Below are 15,022 nucleotides of genomic sequence, written 5' to 3' on the forward strand. Positions count from 1 at the left end.
CCTGTTATGTGAACAGGTCAGGCCACGTAAAAGTAGAGCGCCACTGCCAATTGCCACCGACCTTACTGTGAACGCACAGGCTCACTGGTAATGGGGTGTCACAATGTCGGACTCATCTCCACTTGATGTGGCTTGTTCAGCATTAGTCAAATACACTAGCTCTATCCACTTCGCAGTACGGCATCGGGCAAGGAACCATATTGGAATGCGTCGCTCGCCAATCTGTGCTGTCCCACTTCGTAGTTACACAGCTCAGTTGATGCAAGATAAAGCTCATCATGCAGCGCATACGTCCAGTAATGGAGTCTCTTGTGAATGTAAAGCCTAGCTGCGGCACATACGGCACACACTAGGATGGTATTTTGAGCAGCGCACACATACTTGAGCTGGGTGGTGATAGGGGCATCGAGCCCGTTTGTCAAAAACAGGCCCATAAAGGCAAGCACATACGGGGCAGCAAGTATTGCGGTCAATGCACCGACAACAGGTGCGAGGATCCGACGAGAGACGGGACCCAGCGGCACGCGCCATAGCCGGCCAGCCTGCATGTGATCGTGAATGTCCCAGAGAAGCGGTACGTGATCGGGGAACAACAGAAGGGCAATCATCAGGGCCGCATTAAGCAACAATGCGCCATAGGCCCATGCGTACCAAGCCGAAAACCTGGGCACGTCTGACGCGTTCGTGAGGATGTACAGATGTAGCACTGCGCCTGTGAGTAGCGGCACTATTCCGCCAAAGGCCGCCATGTGGTAAACAAAGCGCACAGTGCCGCGGATCATGCTTTTTACATTCGATTCTTGCGCGTTGGATAGGCGTTGATACTGCCGCGCGTCACTCAGCGTATACGCGGCACGGCCCAAAAGCACCAGTCCACCCAAGACGACACAGCCAACGAGCCAGGTGTATACATCATGTACGGGGGGCCAGGCATTCCAGTATCCCACTAGACGCCCTGCAAGCAATGGCGCACCTAGTGCCATCATCACCACGAATGTGCACAAAGACCCGAGTAACACAAGAATGACGCACAAGCGCAGGCGCAGGCGCGACGGGACATACACAATAGTGTATGGCGACTTGTTCTGCATTGTATCGAGCACAGTGTGCTGTTTCTGAAGAAGCTCGCGTGCCTGCTCATCCACTGGGTGGCCATGCTTATCTGTCCTTATAAACATGGCCGTTTTGGGTGCTGGGCGATCATTGGCAGGAACGCGAGCATAGCCACCATCGTCCACGCGCGTTGCAGGAACAGACTGCAGGAACGAACGTGCCCAATCCGCCCAGGATGCATATTCTAGACGCTGGTGTTCATGCGGCTGCTCGTCACCCATAATATAAGCGCTCATGCGCACAAATCGAGCAGTCCAAATCCAGAACGCACGGAAGAGACGCTTGCCGAAATAGATGAATCGCATGCGTCGAACAGCGATACGCAGCCCAAAGTGTATGAGGATCAGTTCCACAGGTACCAAAGTACGCGGCGTCAGTGGCGCCCAGTGCAGAGGCAACAGACCGGGCACAAGATGCAAGGCGCGCGTGGCCCCACCAATGACGATGACGGCATACGCACCACACATAATGGCTGATTCCACCATCTTCAACAGCTGTAATCGCAGACTGTCTTCGACCATTTCTGCCATCGGTTGAAAGTCTGGGTCTGCATTATCACGAATCCAGCACATGACACCGGGCCGCACGACAGAGCGTATGCCGCCGAGAAACTGCGCAAAAAAGAACATATACACAGTTCCCGACACCCATCGCGTGAAGAAGAAAGACACGGGCGCAGCCTGTGCATGACCCACGAGCGTGGCTATTGATGCGCCTTCAAAGAGAGGCAAAAAACACCAGTCGATGACAAGACCACAGAAAACAGGGAACCCCAAAAAGTCCAGAAGCATGATCATGCCCGACTTGAGCGCCGTGCCATAGTACTTGACAATAACATCCACAAAGTGCGTCGTTCCCCCGTGGAGCCATGTCCCGTATCGAGCTTCCAGCTGGAGAAGTAATAAGATGTACAAATGGCCAAGAATCACGCAAAGCGCACGCTGCGTGATATGGCCACCACAAGTATAAGCGTCCAGCGCCTTGCCTATGCTTGCGAAACCTTGCCAAGGCACGCTGAGCCACGGGGGCAAAGACAGGCTCGACGCATGCGATTCAGATGCCGTCACGCGACCCGAGATGGGAAGAAGCCATGCTAGGCCACGGATCATGTGCTCAAATATAGGGTCTGTTATCAGACGCAATGCCTTGGCGGGAAGAAGAACCATATCATATGCGCGAAAACCGAGTACACGTCCAACACCATACGGAATGGCTACGCACACTGACATGGTCATGATAATCAGCATCTGGACAAGAATGAAAGTCTGCCCCAGATCAAGCCATGGCCCACGAAGGCCGACAGCATGCAATGTGGCGTCAATATCCTCAGCAAGGTGTTCGGCATTTTCATCCAGCTCCTCGTTTTCCTCATTGACATCGGCTTCCTCTTCTTCGGCATTCGGAATAGCCGGCGCAGGTAGCGGCGCCAGGTTCTCTTCCACATGCCGATCGTCTTGGCGGTCTTCTTCCTGGTCTGAGGCTGTCTCGTCGACCCACTCGCCTTCATCGAGTGGTGTGTCTGCAGGCGTTAGTGCACCTACAAAACGACGCCGCGGTTCAAGATGTAGTCGTGGTTCCCACACTATTTCTTGATGCGCCTCTGGCTCCTCCTCATCTTCCCATTCGTCCTCGTCTTCTGGGGGCGTTCCCTGCATCTGATCACGTCGCGCCAAGGCATCCACATCCAACTCGCGCATTCGCTGCATACGCTGCTGGGCCAAGAACATGGCATCTTGTGCTAGTTGCCGCATGTGCCGTTGGTGGTCCGGCGCGTTTTCTTCGACCGCCGCATGATCAGCTGCGAGGATTTGGGCATTCATCATATGTTCACGCAGGAAAAAGATCCCAATAAACGTCACGACAACAGCGATCGTTAATGCGATAGAAGTACTCCAGTCTTTTGTGAGTTCATACACAATGAAGCGCATGAGGGCAACAAGGGTTGAGTCTGTGCGCCGGGTGGGAGCATCCGCGACCTTGGTGCTGAGGGCAACGATGGGCCGTCGCAACACGAACTCTGCGAACCAGTCGCATGACTGAATATATGATGTCCAAATCCGGCGCGTCGCATAAGGTACCAAGACGAACCACGTCACAGCCACGACGACAAGTCGAAGCAAGTACATGGCCAATTGAACAAGTCGTACCACAAAGTATCGTACATACATCATGATGGGCACAATGCCTCCTGAATTTTGATGGGTATAGTGCTTTCGGAACACAAAATGGTATCCACACAGCTCGCAATGCTTTTTCTGACTGTGCTGCAGCCACTGCACCAAGCAGTCTTCATGGCAGTACCGGATACTACCAGTGCATTTGCATGGATGGTATAAGGGGGCATCCGGCTCTTCTTCGCTTCGACAGATACGGCATGTAGGTATTTCGTCTGCTACCTCTTGGCCATCCATCCTGCTCGCATAGAGCCACTCTGTGGCTCTGAGATCGTCGTTTGGAAACATTGGCAGAAGGTGCGCACAGGAGGAGCCATTGTTTCGGCCGAATCAAACTGTTTGCCAACGTGGGGACGCTCCCCTATATACGTACGTGCTCTGCATACTCGTGGAGCAGACGTACTGTCCGGTCGACATGATGTGCTTGCACATGCGGCGATCCTAGAGCAAGCCTGAAACAGTAGCCTACTTCTGGCAGCACGGTCGGCGTGAGAAACATGTCGCGTGAATGTGCCAAGAGTACCTGTTGAAAGGCACGATTGAGTTTCTCCACATTATCGGGGCCCACGAGGCGGAATACAACGAGCCCCCAGCGTGGCGGACACACGAGCTCAAACACGCCTTTTTGTACAATGGCGTCAGCAAAGTGCTGCGCAAGGGATATATGTGAGCGCAAATGCTGTTGGAAGCCTAGCACGCCGTAGCTGCGGAGAACAAACCAGACTTTGAGCGCACGAAAACGACGCCCGAGCGACAGCTGCATGTTGCGCAGGTCCGATAGCGGATGCATATCGCCATCCTTGGTCTTGAGGTATTCAGGGGTGAGGGTCAAGGCGGCAGCCAGATGCATCCTATCACGGACAAATGTCGGTGAGGACTCGAATGGTACGAGTCCCCACTTGTGCAGGTTGGTAGAGACCGAGTCAAAGCCTTCATTGATGGCGTCAAGAGACGCGTCGCGCATTTCTGGTAAGGACCATGTGACCCCCGCATAGGCTGCATCCACATGCAGCCACAGTTCGGGATATGCTCGACTGACCGCCCTGATCTCGTCAAAATGGTCCACGGCGCACGAGTTGGTCGTACCGTACGTCGTGAGCACATAAAATGGCAAGTATCCGGCTTTGACATCTTCTTCTAATGCGTTGCGTAGTGTGTCGCCACGTAAGGCGTACATATGCTCTCGTGAAACGGGTAAAACGCGGCATCGAAGACCGAGGATGCGAGCAGTTTTGACGCCTGAAGAATGTGCCTGGTCCGAACAGTACATGACAAGCCTCGTAAGCCATGTGCTGCGCACTGTCTCTGCATCTTCACCCGTCTTTTTGCTGATCGCATGTAACACGCGTTCACGGGCGGCAATGGCCATTGTCAGGGTAGATTCACTCGCTGAGCCAAAGATCAGACCGCCGCCATTGTTGGAACGCTCAGAGACATAAAATGATGGAGAGAGACCTAGCATCTTTGCAATCCAGTCAGCCACAACAAACTCGAGCTCCGTAACGGCTGGTGAAGCGATCCAATTGAAGCCGGGGTTGGATGTCATCGCGGCCAGCATATCGGCCAGGATTCCTTCGTACGATGTATTTGCCGGAAAGAAGCCATAAAACATGGGATGCTGCCAGTGCGTGATGCCGCGCAGTATATGCTCGTCATAGTCTCGCATAATATCGCGCCAGTCCTCTCCGTGCTCAGGTGCGTGGGATGGCAGGCATTCGGCGAGGTACCCGCGCTCGACCTGTGCAGTCACTGGCATAGATTCCAGATTCTCAAAGTAGTCACATATGCGGTCAATGGCATCATACGCGGCTCGTCGGAATCTGGGTCAATCGTCCGTCACACCTACCGCTCCGTATCCATCGCTGTTGGGCCCAGGCCGGAGGATGTCTACTACTATGTGGAGACGTGAGCAGTGGCTCATGTCGGCCGAAACACGTGATGAGGCGTCTCGCTGTGCTGCAGGACGACGACGGGCGATGGCCGTGGAACGCGAGCGATCGACGCATCGTTTGCCCATTGCATCGTCGTCTCACTCATGACGTCGGCGGCCGGCGTCATTCATGTGTTTGAACCGGCACGCTTTGAGTCTCTGTATGATATAATTCATACTGTATCAGCCGTGCCGGATGCTTGTGATCACGACTGGTACCTGGCTGTCGAGCGCAACAAGCATGCACTGTCACACCTTGGCCGCGTGCAAGGGCCAAATGACGCAGAGCGCCGCGATATATCGAAAGGCGTGATTATGGTCAATGGAAAGGAAAAGTCGTTGAATGCAGACTTTGTCGCACAGACGCTGCTGCTCTCTGACGAGCTGCAGGTATCCGAGGGCTACGCAGCATCTCTCCTACAAGAAGGCATCGCTGCACGGGCGCGATGGGGCCGCGCACCATCGGAGGTCGCGTGTCTCTTATACTACCGCGAGCGTCTTGCGCTGCTTGCGTGCGTAAAAGAGCTTGCACGTGGCACGTATACCCTATGTGTCGGTGGCGACTTGCGTACGGGGATTCGGATGGGCCGGGTTCTCGACGATGTCTTGCAGGACGGCGCCTTTCTCGAAAACGTCCTCAAAGAGCTAGATACGCTGCGTTCGGAACGCGAACGCGTGAAAGCATCGATGCAAAAAGCACGTACCACGAACGCGAGTCTGAGCGATGAGGTTCAGATGGAACGCTTTGCGTGGATTCATCAAGCGGAACAGGAACTTTGTCACGTTGTCTACTTACTTGCTCTTGCGCGCCGTCTTGGTCCGAGTGCGATCGAGGCATTGCTCACGTACTTGGCGAAATGCACAGTGCCTACACCGACGGCACAGGGACCTACGGCGCCCTCAACCAGCTTGTGCCTCATGACGGCCATACTGGCTGTGCTAGATACGGTGCCAGATGAAGCAGGAGAGTGGCTTGCGCAGCATAGCGCTGCGCCCCTTTGCACGGCCGAGGCACTGCGCAATGATGCGCGTTGCCTCGAATCGATTTGGCGGATTGTCTCGACTGGCGCATGGGCCACGCCGGGGATCCAACATGTGGTGCAGCTTCAATTGGCTGTGTTTCTCACGGAGGCATTTGCGACACACACGTCTCTTTCGCCTGCGCTGGGCCAGTCAACTGACGACGTACAAGCACTGGCCATGCGTGCCATCACCTCGGACCATGATGCCTCTGCCTTGCTCTTTTTGCTATTGCGTGTTCTCTCCTTCCGACGCGGCTCTGATGACGATATCGACGTGGAAGATCTGGGCCCCGTCTCGATTGACCCCGAGTTCCAAGAGTATGTTCTGCAGCAAGTGGAACATCTCATGCGGGGCTTGACGTCAACGTGCTTCCCACTCTTACGCAAGATGCAGCGCTCCGAAGAAGACGCGGCTATTTCGACTCTGCGCGCTTCTCGGCCAGGCAGCGGTGTGGCGTCTTCGACGCGGCGCTACGACATTGAAGCTTTGTTTGACTTGATGGCACTGCTGTGCCGAGGTCGGCCTGAATCAGGCCTACCGTTCTGGCAGGGCCCTGACCGGCGCATTTCGCGCTTCCTCTTGTGGGCCGTCGATACTCGCGAGCTTGGACAGCAGCGTGCCCTGCTCGGCATGCTCGCCTCCCTCGCGGAAGGTGAGCAGTGTGCCGTTTATGCCCATGCTCTCCTTGAGCACGAAGCAGCTGCTCCTACGGGTAGTGAGCGCCGCCTCGTGACATGGTCGCACCTATTCGACTGGGTAGCCCATTATATCGAAGCATTTCAGCGGCACACGGTGGCTGTGATGCCTCCTGAGGAAATGCTACTTCTCCGTGGCTTTCTTGGCGTGCTTGCGACGGTCGTTCGATACAGTCCTGCCACACGCGACGCGCTATTCTCTCATAAGGCCTATGCACCATTAGAACGCCTATTTGCGCTGTATGCGTGCGCTGTTCCTATGGATCTCAAGGCAGCTCTCCTGCGTGCTATGGCAGCATTTGCCACTCAGACGGGCACGGGAGCGTCGCCACGTATTTTGAGTGCATTGTGGGACAATCTGGATCAGAGTGGTGCCATTCGCAGCGTACGTGGCGAGCCTCCGCGGGCCCTGTATGAGCTAGAACACATCGAGTGCGTTCACGGCCGCTATCCAGGCACCCATGCCCTTGTTTCTTTCCTGAGTGCCATTCTACCCCATGTCGCCCCCGTGTCGAATGCTGCGACTCTTGTCGCACATATGCAAGACACACTTTCGCTTACGGCGCCCATGCTAGCGTCTCGTAAGTCGTCGGCTCACGCCGTGTCGTACGTCACATTTGTGCTGGATCATGTCCTGCTTCCTGCCTCTACACGGACGTATGTACGTCCAGCCGAGCGCTGGTCTCTCTCTGCCGCCTGCCTTGAGTTCGCCGAGCAATGCCTCGCTACGCTGCCCGTAGCGCCGCTTGATTCGACGCACCCAGGCTTCGACGTGCTGCGCCGATTGCTGAGTGGCACGCCTTTTTTGCAAGAGATCTTCTTTTTCGTGCATCCCGACCCATCTTGCGCTGGCTATGAAGTCATCAATTTCAACATGGCGCAGACGCCGGACTATGTCCGCGTCGTGCGTGCCGCGTTGCGTATCCTGCTACATGTGCTGGACCTCCAGAACGATGTGTTGCATGTGCTTCCATTGACGCACGATGCCGCCCTCAAGGATCGAGCGCTGTTTCTCCCGCTGGACGCTCACCTGTTACACGCCCATCAGATTGTCGTGCAGGTGGCGCTCTATGTGCACTGTGTTGACGCCGAGGCTGCATGGCTCGCTGTGCGTCTGTTGCGTGCCCTGGCGCGCACATCAACGTTCCAGGCCACGGACGCATTTGGCCCACTGCGTGCGCGTACATCGTGCAACCGCCTTGTGGGTCTTCTCGACATGACGGGTGAGACGTCTCGTGTCATCAGCGGCGTGCTTGCATGGCTTGAAGCGGACAGCGACGATGGAGAAGATGCTGGTGCCTCGCCTGCCAAGATCCAGCGCGAGCTGCTGGATCTGTTCCTCGACCAGCTTGCTCCTGATGCGCCTGCTCCGAATGTGGCGCACCTGCTCTTGGGCTTTGATATGAACGCCCCCGAATCGGATCGCCTAGTGCAAGGTTCACGTGATGCTTTACTTCACACGCTCGTCAAGCGTGTCACACCGCCCAGCACATGGACGCCTGCTCTGGCTGAGCGGTGCTATGCGGTGCTGCACCGCGCCTGCCTTCACCCTTACACGAGTGCTTCGATGCTGCGATTTCTCCGAATGCACGACTTTTGTGCCGTGCAGCTACGGGCTCTGCCGCTCACTCCCATGACCGTCCCTGATCAGGGCACTCTCGTGTACGGCGCGACGGGCGAGGCCATCTCGACGAGCCCTGAGTGGGCGCTTGCGCTTTTGCACACGCATGCGCACATGCTCTCGCTTGTGGCGCTAGAACTTCATACCCTGGCAGTGCATGATCAATTGCCTCGTGCTGCGCCGCTCCTGGCCATTCTGCTAGGCGAGCCCACGAAGCCAGAGTATGGTGACGTTCGTGGTCGGTGGCGCTCATTGCTGGATGCCACAGATGTGACGTGGATGGATGAACACGAAGCACACAACCCCAAGCTGGCTGCGCGCCTTTCTCCTGCGCTTGTCCAAGATCCTATCATGGCCGCGTCGCGTGCGTACGACATCCATGCGGTGGCTTCGCTGCTTCTCGAGGAACGTGGCACACAAGATCATGCCGTCTGGCTCGATCAAGCGCGCCTCGTGCTTCTTTGGGCGGCGTCGCAAAACACGCGCAAGGCACTCGCGCATGCCAGGCAGGAAGCATGCGCCGCATGGCGGCAAGTGCTTGACGTGCTCGTGTGTGATGTGCTGGGCACCACCGTGCGTGTGGATGTGCGGATGCCTTTTCTTTTGGACTGTGTCTCGGCCCTACTTCCGCGCTTGAATGAGACGGATGAAACCACGGTGCCTAGTATGGCCGCCAGTACGATTCTTTCCCTCCTGCATGCCGTCAGAGCATGCGAGGACCAGAGCGACGCAGATCTTGGCATGATCGGGCCGGACCGTCTCGTGGATACGGTGCGTGCTATTCTGCATGTGGTGTGTGCTGCTGGCAGTCTGACCAGTGCTTCGATGCGTTATGATCTGTACCTGAGCGTCGTATGTGCTGTGCAAATGGTGCTTCGCACGTCGGCAGCACCGCGCATGCACTCGCTTCTTGTCGCGCACGCCGATAACCTTGTGCATGTACTGGCCCGCGACGCGTTGGACGGCTCAGATGTTATGCAGACCGTCGCACTTACAACCTTGAGTCACTTGGTGGCATGGGATGCGACCAAAGGCACTGCCTCGATGCGTGTGGGCGAGCGACTCGCGTCGGCCGGGTACATGAAGAGCCTTGTTTTGCGTATTCAGGAGCTCGATATGCCACTACAAGCCACGCTTGTGCCAGATCCTCCTTCGCTCAATGCCTTGTATGTGTATGAGGCGCTGCTCACCCTGTTGGGCCGACTTGCACACAGTCGTGCGTCGCTGCTGATGGACGCACGCATTGTGGATGTCCTTGCACGCGTCGACTTCCCATCTCTTCGGCCAGAACACACGCTCGATGACACGGACGGGTTCCTTCCGCCTGTGGCAGAGCGGTACGCCAGCTTATTGACGCCGCTGCTGCAGCTGCTTGCGGCGATCCTCGCATCGATGCCGCATGCGCACAACAGCGTGCACGCTCTGTTGCTGGCTCACCAGGATGCTCTTCTTGCGACACTACACGCCGCCACACAGGCGTCGCCGGGCATCAGTGACGTGGAACAAGCAGCTCTGCTTGTACAGATCCTTACCTTTGTGACACCTCCATCGCCGTTCCACGCTGCGTGCCTCGCACTGGCAGCCACGTACCTCGTACCAAATGCGCACGATCTACTTCGACCACTCACACCCACTGAACGCGAAGATGCTTCGATGCTTGCTCTCACATACAATGGGCTGGTACAAACGGCAGCAGACACGCGCCTGACCTTGTTTGAATCCAACGCCCGTCGCGCCGTCGATCACTTGGCTCGTGCATTGGTTCAGTACATGGAGCAGACCAGCAGCGAAGGCGACGCTCGCGCCATCCTCGTCCCATCTATGCACGTCGCTCGAGTATCAGACCACGCATCGTCTGCTGCGCGCGTTGTGGCTGCACCGTCTCTTGGCGTGGCTATTGCGGCGCTGGGCGATCAATGCACGTCCCTCACCTTGGCGATATCGAGTCTTGAGCGCGTGGAATCTTACCGCCGTGATCCTGACGCTGTGCATGCGGACGAATGGGCAGATCTCGCGCAGGAAGCAGGCCTCATGTCGTCATCGTCGGTCCTCTCAATGCAGTACCGTGCCACGTGTATCAAGGCGCTGGAACGTGTGTCAAGGGATCTGGTTGCTACGGTCGAGGCCAAGCTCGATATGGTGGAGCGATGGCTCGTGCTCCTTGTGCGGCATCTTGATCTTTTCATGCACATGAGTACGGCACGCGCATCGTTCAGTACCGACGCGCTACGCTCTGGCGCACGAGCTATGCTCATGCCCATTCTGGAGGAGCGTCTTGCCTATCTGTCTGTACCAGCCCACATCGTGCCGTCTGCGGACGACCATGCTACTTTCCTTCAAATGGGCGCCCGTCGCATTGCAGAGGAGCTGCTCGACACCACATTGCTTCCAGCATCATAGGCGTGCCATAGACCTTGTCTACGTATATTACTGCATAGCGTTTACCGTATCAAAGATGCGGCTCATTTCCATGTCCACGTTGGGGAACGAAAAACCGACGCGTCTGAGTGCTTGGATGCAGTAGTCGATCTCCTTGTCGCGCACCTCGCGCGTAAAAGGGCCCATCGAGCGAGAGAAGGGAAGCTGGAGCAAAACGCTCACATCATCCGGGTATACTAGTGAGGGTGGATCGGCGGTCTGAATGGGTTCTTTTTTGGGGGGCTCGGGTTGTGGATTCAATAAATCGCGGAACAAAATAGGCCTGCTGCCCGTATATGCCGAATCACGGTCCAGCCCATGGTGGACATTTTCGAGCATCGGCGGCGTACGAGACAAAACCTGAGCGATGCGGAATGTATTCCGGATAAGCGCCGTGCCACGATGAACAAGACCAGTAGGTATGAGTTGATGTACAAAAAGAGCCATGACTCGGGAAAAATTCAGAGTGTACTTTTGACCCTTGCGCATGAGTGTGTAGATGCGGTCTGTCAACTCTTCATGTCCTTCAGCATCGTCATTCAAAGATATGAGAGAATAGGATGCGATAGCCCAGTCATTAATTCGACGAGACACCGACTGATAGAGCAAAAACTGCATAGAAAAAATGTTCCAGGCCCACATTAAGACATTCACAGGTCGAATAGCGGTAAAAAGAGAGCCGCATTTAGCGTACAATATATGCAAGGTTGTCTCCACTGCATAGAGATCGTCCCATAATCGTTGACACGCCTCACACAAGGGCTGTACGGTCTCCATAGTGGGAGGTAACTTGATATTTTTTGATTGAAGGATCACGTCTCGGTAGATACTGTGTCCCACAGATGCAATGCGCTGCCCCAAAAGAATACAAAATGCGACAGAAGATTCCGGTGACAGTTTTTGCGCGAAGTGAACCAATTCGCAAGTAGTCAGGGGGCGCAATGAGCCATCGGGATCGAGGAAGCCCACTTTAAACCATTCCGCACAAAGCAGCGGTTCCCGGTGATGAGATGCATGAAATATAGCATCTCGCAGGTATGCAGAAAATAAAACGCGGTTCGCCGACAACGGGCGGATCAATTCTGGCACAGTTTGCGACCGCATCAGCAAGTTCAAGTCGAAAAATGCACCTGTGAACAAGTTTTTCAGGTGCTGAACAGCCACCCGATGAGCGTCGAACGAAATATCGGGACGTCTGTAATCTAGTAATGAACTCAAAATTAACAGAGCCGCAGCGCTCTGAATGCAGCGTCTGTTCACAAGATCATACTTATGAACAAGCATCAGCGCGCGGTTGATAAAATAATTGCACGTCGATTCGCGTGACTTCCCAAAGTCAAAGAGATTCGGCTGTGAGATTCGAAAAAGATCCTCAATGGACTCTCCCGTCATGTCGAATTCCTCACGCTTTGGAAGAAGCTGAACTTCAGGCACTGAAGCCGCTGTCCCGTTAGGATTTTTTAGCATATCACGTTCACGCTTCCACTGGATATAGCGATCCGTGCATACAATGCGCTTGACACGGCAGCGAGAACATGCCTTTGTGCCTAGTGGCTGCTCCATCAGATCACAACGAACACGTCGAAGACGGCACGTGTCACAAGCTACCCCCTGGCGCCGTTTATGACGACGCTTTGTCCCCTCGACGGGCATGACATTGTGAGGCGGATCGGTAGGTGATTTTCGAGAAAATCCTAGTTGGTAATCCATTTCAGCAGCTTGACGTAAGGACTTGTGCCCCATGTGAGTGAAGCACTCGGGATTCACCTGGTCGAATGGAAGCATAATGTAGTGTGCGCCCCAAGCGCACATAACAGTCAGAAGTAGCTCCACCGTTTCGGGATATGCTTCAACTAGCGCATTGGGTTCTTTACACTGTGAATACTCGCGTTTGGGTTTGAAATAAGAGCATGTAGCTTCATCACCTTCTAGACCATTAAGGTACCTCGCCATGAGAGTAGGATCGCCGAATGAACGATTAAATGCATGTGCGAATCGCTCATATTCTGGCACAGCCACCACTGTGTATGCATAATTAAAATAACAGTGTATTAATCTCAGGTATATCCTGGGCCATGACAATTCAAAGCGTTGTCGATAGATTTGCTGCTCCTCTTCAAAGAGATTATCAGCATCGTCAGCATACATGGTAGAGCCGTGCAATTGCCGACCCAGCTCAATACGCCGACCGGTGCGCGTGGGACGAGGACAAAATCTGTACTGTGGGCTGGTGGCTTGGATGCAGTTGATGTTCCGTTGCACACACCGTGAACACCGCACTGTTCCAGATTGACCTGATGCAGACAAAAGTTTTTCCTGCAAAGAAATATCACAATGCTGGTGTTGACGGCGACATTCCGCACACTTTTTTTCATGCCTGGTGGGAAACGCCTTAGCAGAGACTGTCTCTGATATCACAGCAGGTTGGTCGTCTGTCAATATAGATGACAAATGCAGCTTACGGGAATCGTCCTCAAGTAGGATGTCGGTCTCATTATGATCGAATGCTGCTGCACTGGGATATGGAGGGAGAAATTTATTGCCGTCTAGTTCTTCGTTCCGAGACTCATGATACGGAATCTTCGGGGGGCTCGAGCCGTCAGGCGCTTGCATTCGAGCTCCGCCCTGTGTTGAATAGTTCATGACAGGTGGAGAAGCTTAACACGTGGAAGAGAGAATTTATTCTGATGGCGCCGCGTTTCTACGGGTGGCCTATCAAATCCACTCCATTGAAAGTTGGTACCGCATAGGCATGCACTCGTCGTTAGCCAGGCTAGCGAGGGTCGCTTCATCACATACGCGTGTATTTGTGGGACCTCCAGATGCTGTCTCACGCCTTCGTCCTATTGTATATGATGGTATAGCCGGAAGTGTATCAAGACCTACAAGTGACTCTCACCCATATTCCCTCTCAGAGTTTTCTGCGCCAATCATCACGAAAAAGCGTGGCGCGATTTCTTCTTACGCGGAACGAGTCATGTCCCAACTAGAGACGCTGCAACTGCATACGCGCTTACAGACCATATGGCTGGATCAATTTAATCATCGATTCTGGACCGATAATAATGCTCGCTTCGAGCGGGCCGAGTCAGATTACAAGTCTCGCCTCGCGTTGCCAGGGCCTGTGCCACTCGAGCTCATGTCTCCATTCTATCGCGAATGGCTCCGCGTAAATTCTGTTCGTCTACGTAACTACAATCGTGTATTATGGACGACTACGTACAAAGTTATCTTTGCACAAATACGCCTGTCACTCTTCTCGTACTACACTCGCGCTATTTTGTGGCTCGCCGGTGGCTTGTAGATACTCTTTAGTCAAATGCTGCCTCGTCACCCCCGTCCGCATCCATATCATCGTCATCTTCACCATTATCGAAGTAGTTTTGGGCGTAATCATCATCATCTTCGTCCTCATAGTCGCCCAGATCTTCTTCGTCTGACTCAGGCGGCGGCTCCTCTTCTCCTTCACCATTTTTCTTCTCTTCTAAGTGCAGGTTGTCCCAATCAATCTTTGCAGCAGTGTGCCCTGTTGCAGGGAAGGCGCGGCGTTCCATTCTTCGTGTTTCGCTGCTAGTAAAGCTTTCCCATAGATGCGGTGGGAATACGTCCTTCTGCAGAGGCACTTGTTGAAGAAATGATGATGATGACGACGCACCCCGTCTGTCTGGTTGATATTTGTCCGTATATCTCAGTAGTCGGGTATCTCCAGAACGTTTTGGCGTATGTTGGGTCCAGTATGGCGAGTCCCATTGACACCGAATTACGTCCAACTGAAGTGACGCGACATATCGCTCATGCTCGGTTGGAGGATCCAAAACAGGTACAGCTTTTATGTCAGACTTCAGATATGCCTCTTCCAAATGTGCTCCTTCCATGTATGTGAGTCCATTGGGCTTTTGCATGGCAGCAGAGCTACGCCCGCCACGCCGAGCACCGCTAGCCATGCTAACAGTGTCAGAGAGCTGCCCACTTAAAAAATCTCGTCGCGCCGCACTCACGTGCCCACCGAATATTGGAGTCAGGATGCTCGTGCTGCAGGTCATGATGC

The 15,022-nt window shown here is 54.6% G+C and overlaps 6 protein-coding genes across 6 annotated transcripts; 2 read left to right on the plus strand and 4 right to left on the minus strand.

The window, feature by feature from the left end:
* Positions 1–161: 161 nt before the first annotated feature.
* Positions 162–3,575, minus strand: MRET_2672 (E3 ubiquitin-protein ligase MARCH6; the record flags this gene model as incomplete). Its single annotated transcript, XM_027629299.1, has 1 exon — positions 162–3,575. One exon carries the CDS (start codon positions 3,573–3,575, stop codon positions 162–164), a length of 3,414 nt encoding a protein of 1,137 aa, XP_027484944.1.
* A 73-nt stretch (positions 3,576–3,648) lies between these two features.
* Positions 3,649–5,147, minus strand: MRET_2673 (aromatic-L-amino-acid/L-tryptophan decarboxylase; the record flags this gene model as incomplete). Its single annotated transcript, XM_027629300.1, has 2 exons — positions 3,649–5,107; positions 5,134–5,147. The coding sequence occupies 2 exons, from the start codon at positions 5,145–5,147 to the stop codon at positions 3,649–3,651; spliced, it is 1,473 nt and encodes a 490-aa protein (XP_027484945.1).
* A 175-nt stretch (positions 5,148–5,322) lies between these two features.
* Positions 5,323–10,956, plus strand: MRET_2674 (nuclear pore complex protein Nup205; the record flags this gene model as incomplete). Its single annotated transcript, XM_027629301.1, has 1 exon — positions 5,323–10,956. One exon carries the CDS (start codon positions 5,323–5,325, stop codon positions 10,954–10,956), a length of 5,634 nt encoding a protein of 1,877 aa, XP_027484938.1.
* Positions 10,957–10,983: 27 nt separating this feature from the next.
* MRET_2675 (uncharacterized protein) lies at positions 10,984–13,617 on the minus strand (the record flags this gene model as incomplete). The annotated part of the gene is made up of 1 exon (XM_027629302.1): positions 10,984–13,617. One exon carries the CDS (start codon positions 13,615–13,617, stop codon positions 10,984–10,986), a length of 2,634 nt encoding a protein of 877 aa, XP_027484939.1.
* A 109-nt stretch (positions 13,618–13,726) lies between these two features.
* On the plus strand, positions 13,727–14,278 carry MRET_2676 (DUF2315 domain protein; the record flags this gene model as incomplete). The annotated part of the gene is made up of 1 exon (XM_027629303.1): positions 13,727–14,278. One exon carries the CDS (start codon positions 13,727–13,729, stop codon positions 14,276–14,278), a length of 552 nt encoding a protein of 183 aa, XP_027484940.1.
* Positions 14,279–14,285: 7 nt separating this feature from the next.
* On the minus strand, positions 14,286–14,918 carry MRET_2677 (DNA-directed RNA polymerase III subunit RPC7; the record flags this gene model as incomplete). The annotated part of the gene is made up of 1 exon (XM_027629304.1): positions 14,286–14,918. The coding sequence occupies one exon, from the start codon at positions 14,916–14,918 to the stop codon at positions 14,286–14,288; it is 633 nt and encodes a 210-aa protein (XP_027484941.1).
* Positions 14,919–15,022: the final 104 nt, after the last annotated feature.

This window comes from Malassezia restricta, chromosome IV (assembly GCF_003290485.1).
Source record: "Malassezia restricta chromosome IV, complete sequence".
NCBI lineage: Eukaryota > Fungi > Basidiomycota > Malasseziomycetes > Malasseziales > Malasseziaceae > Malassezia > Malassezia restricta.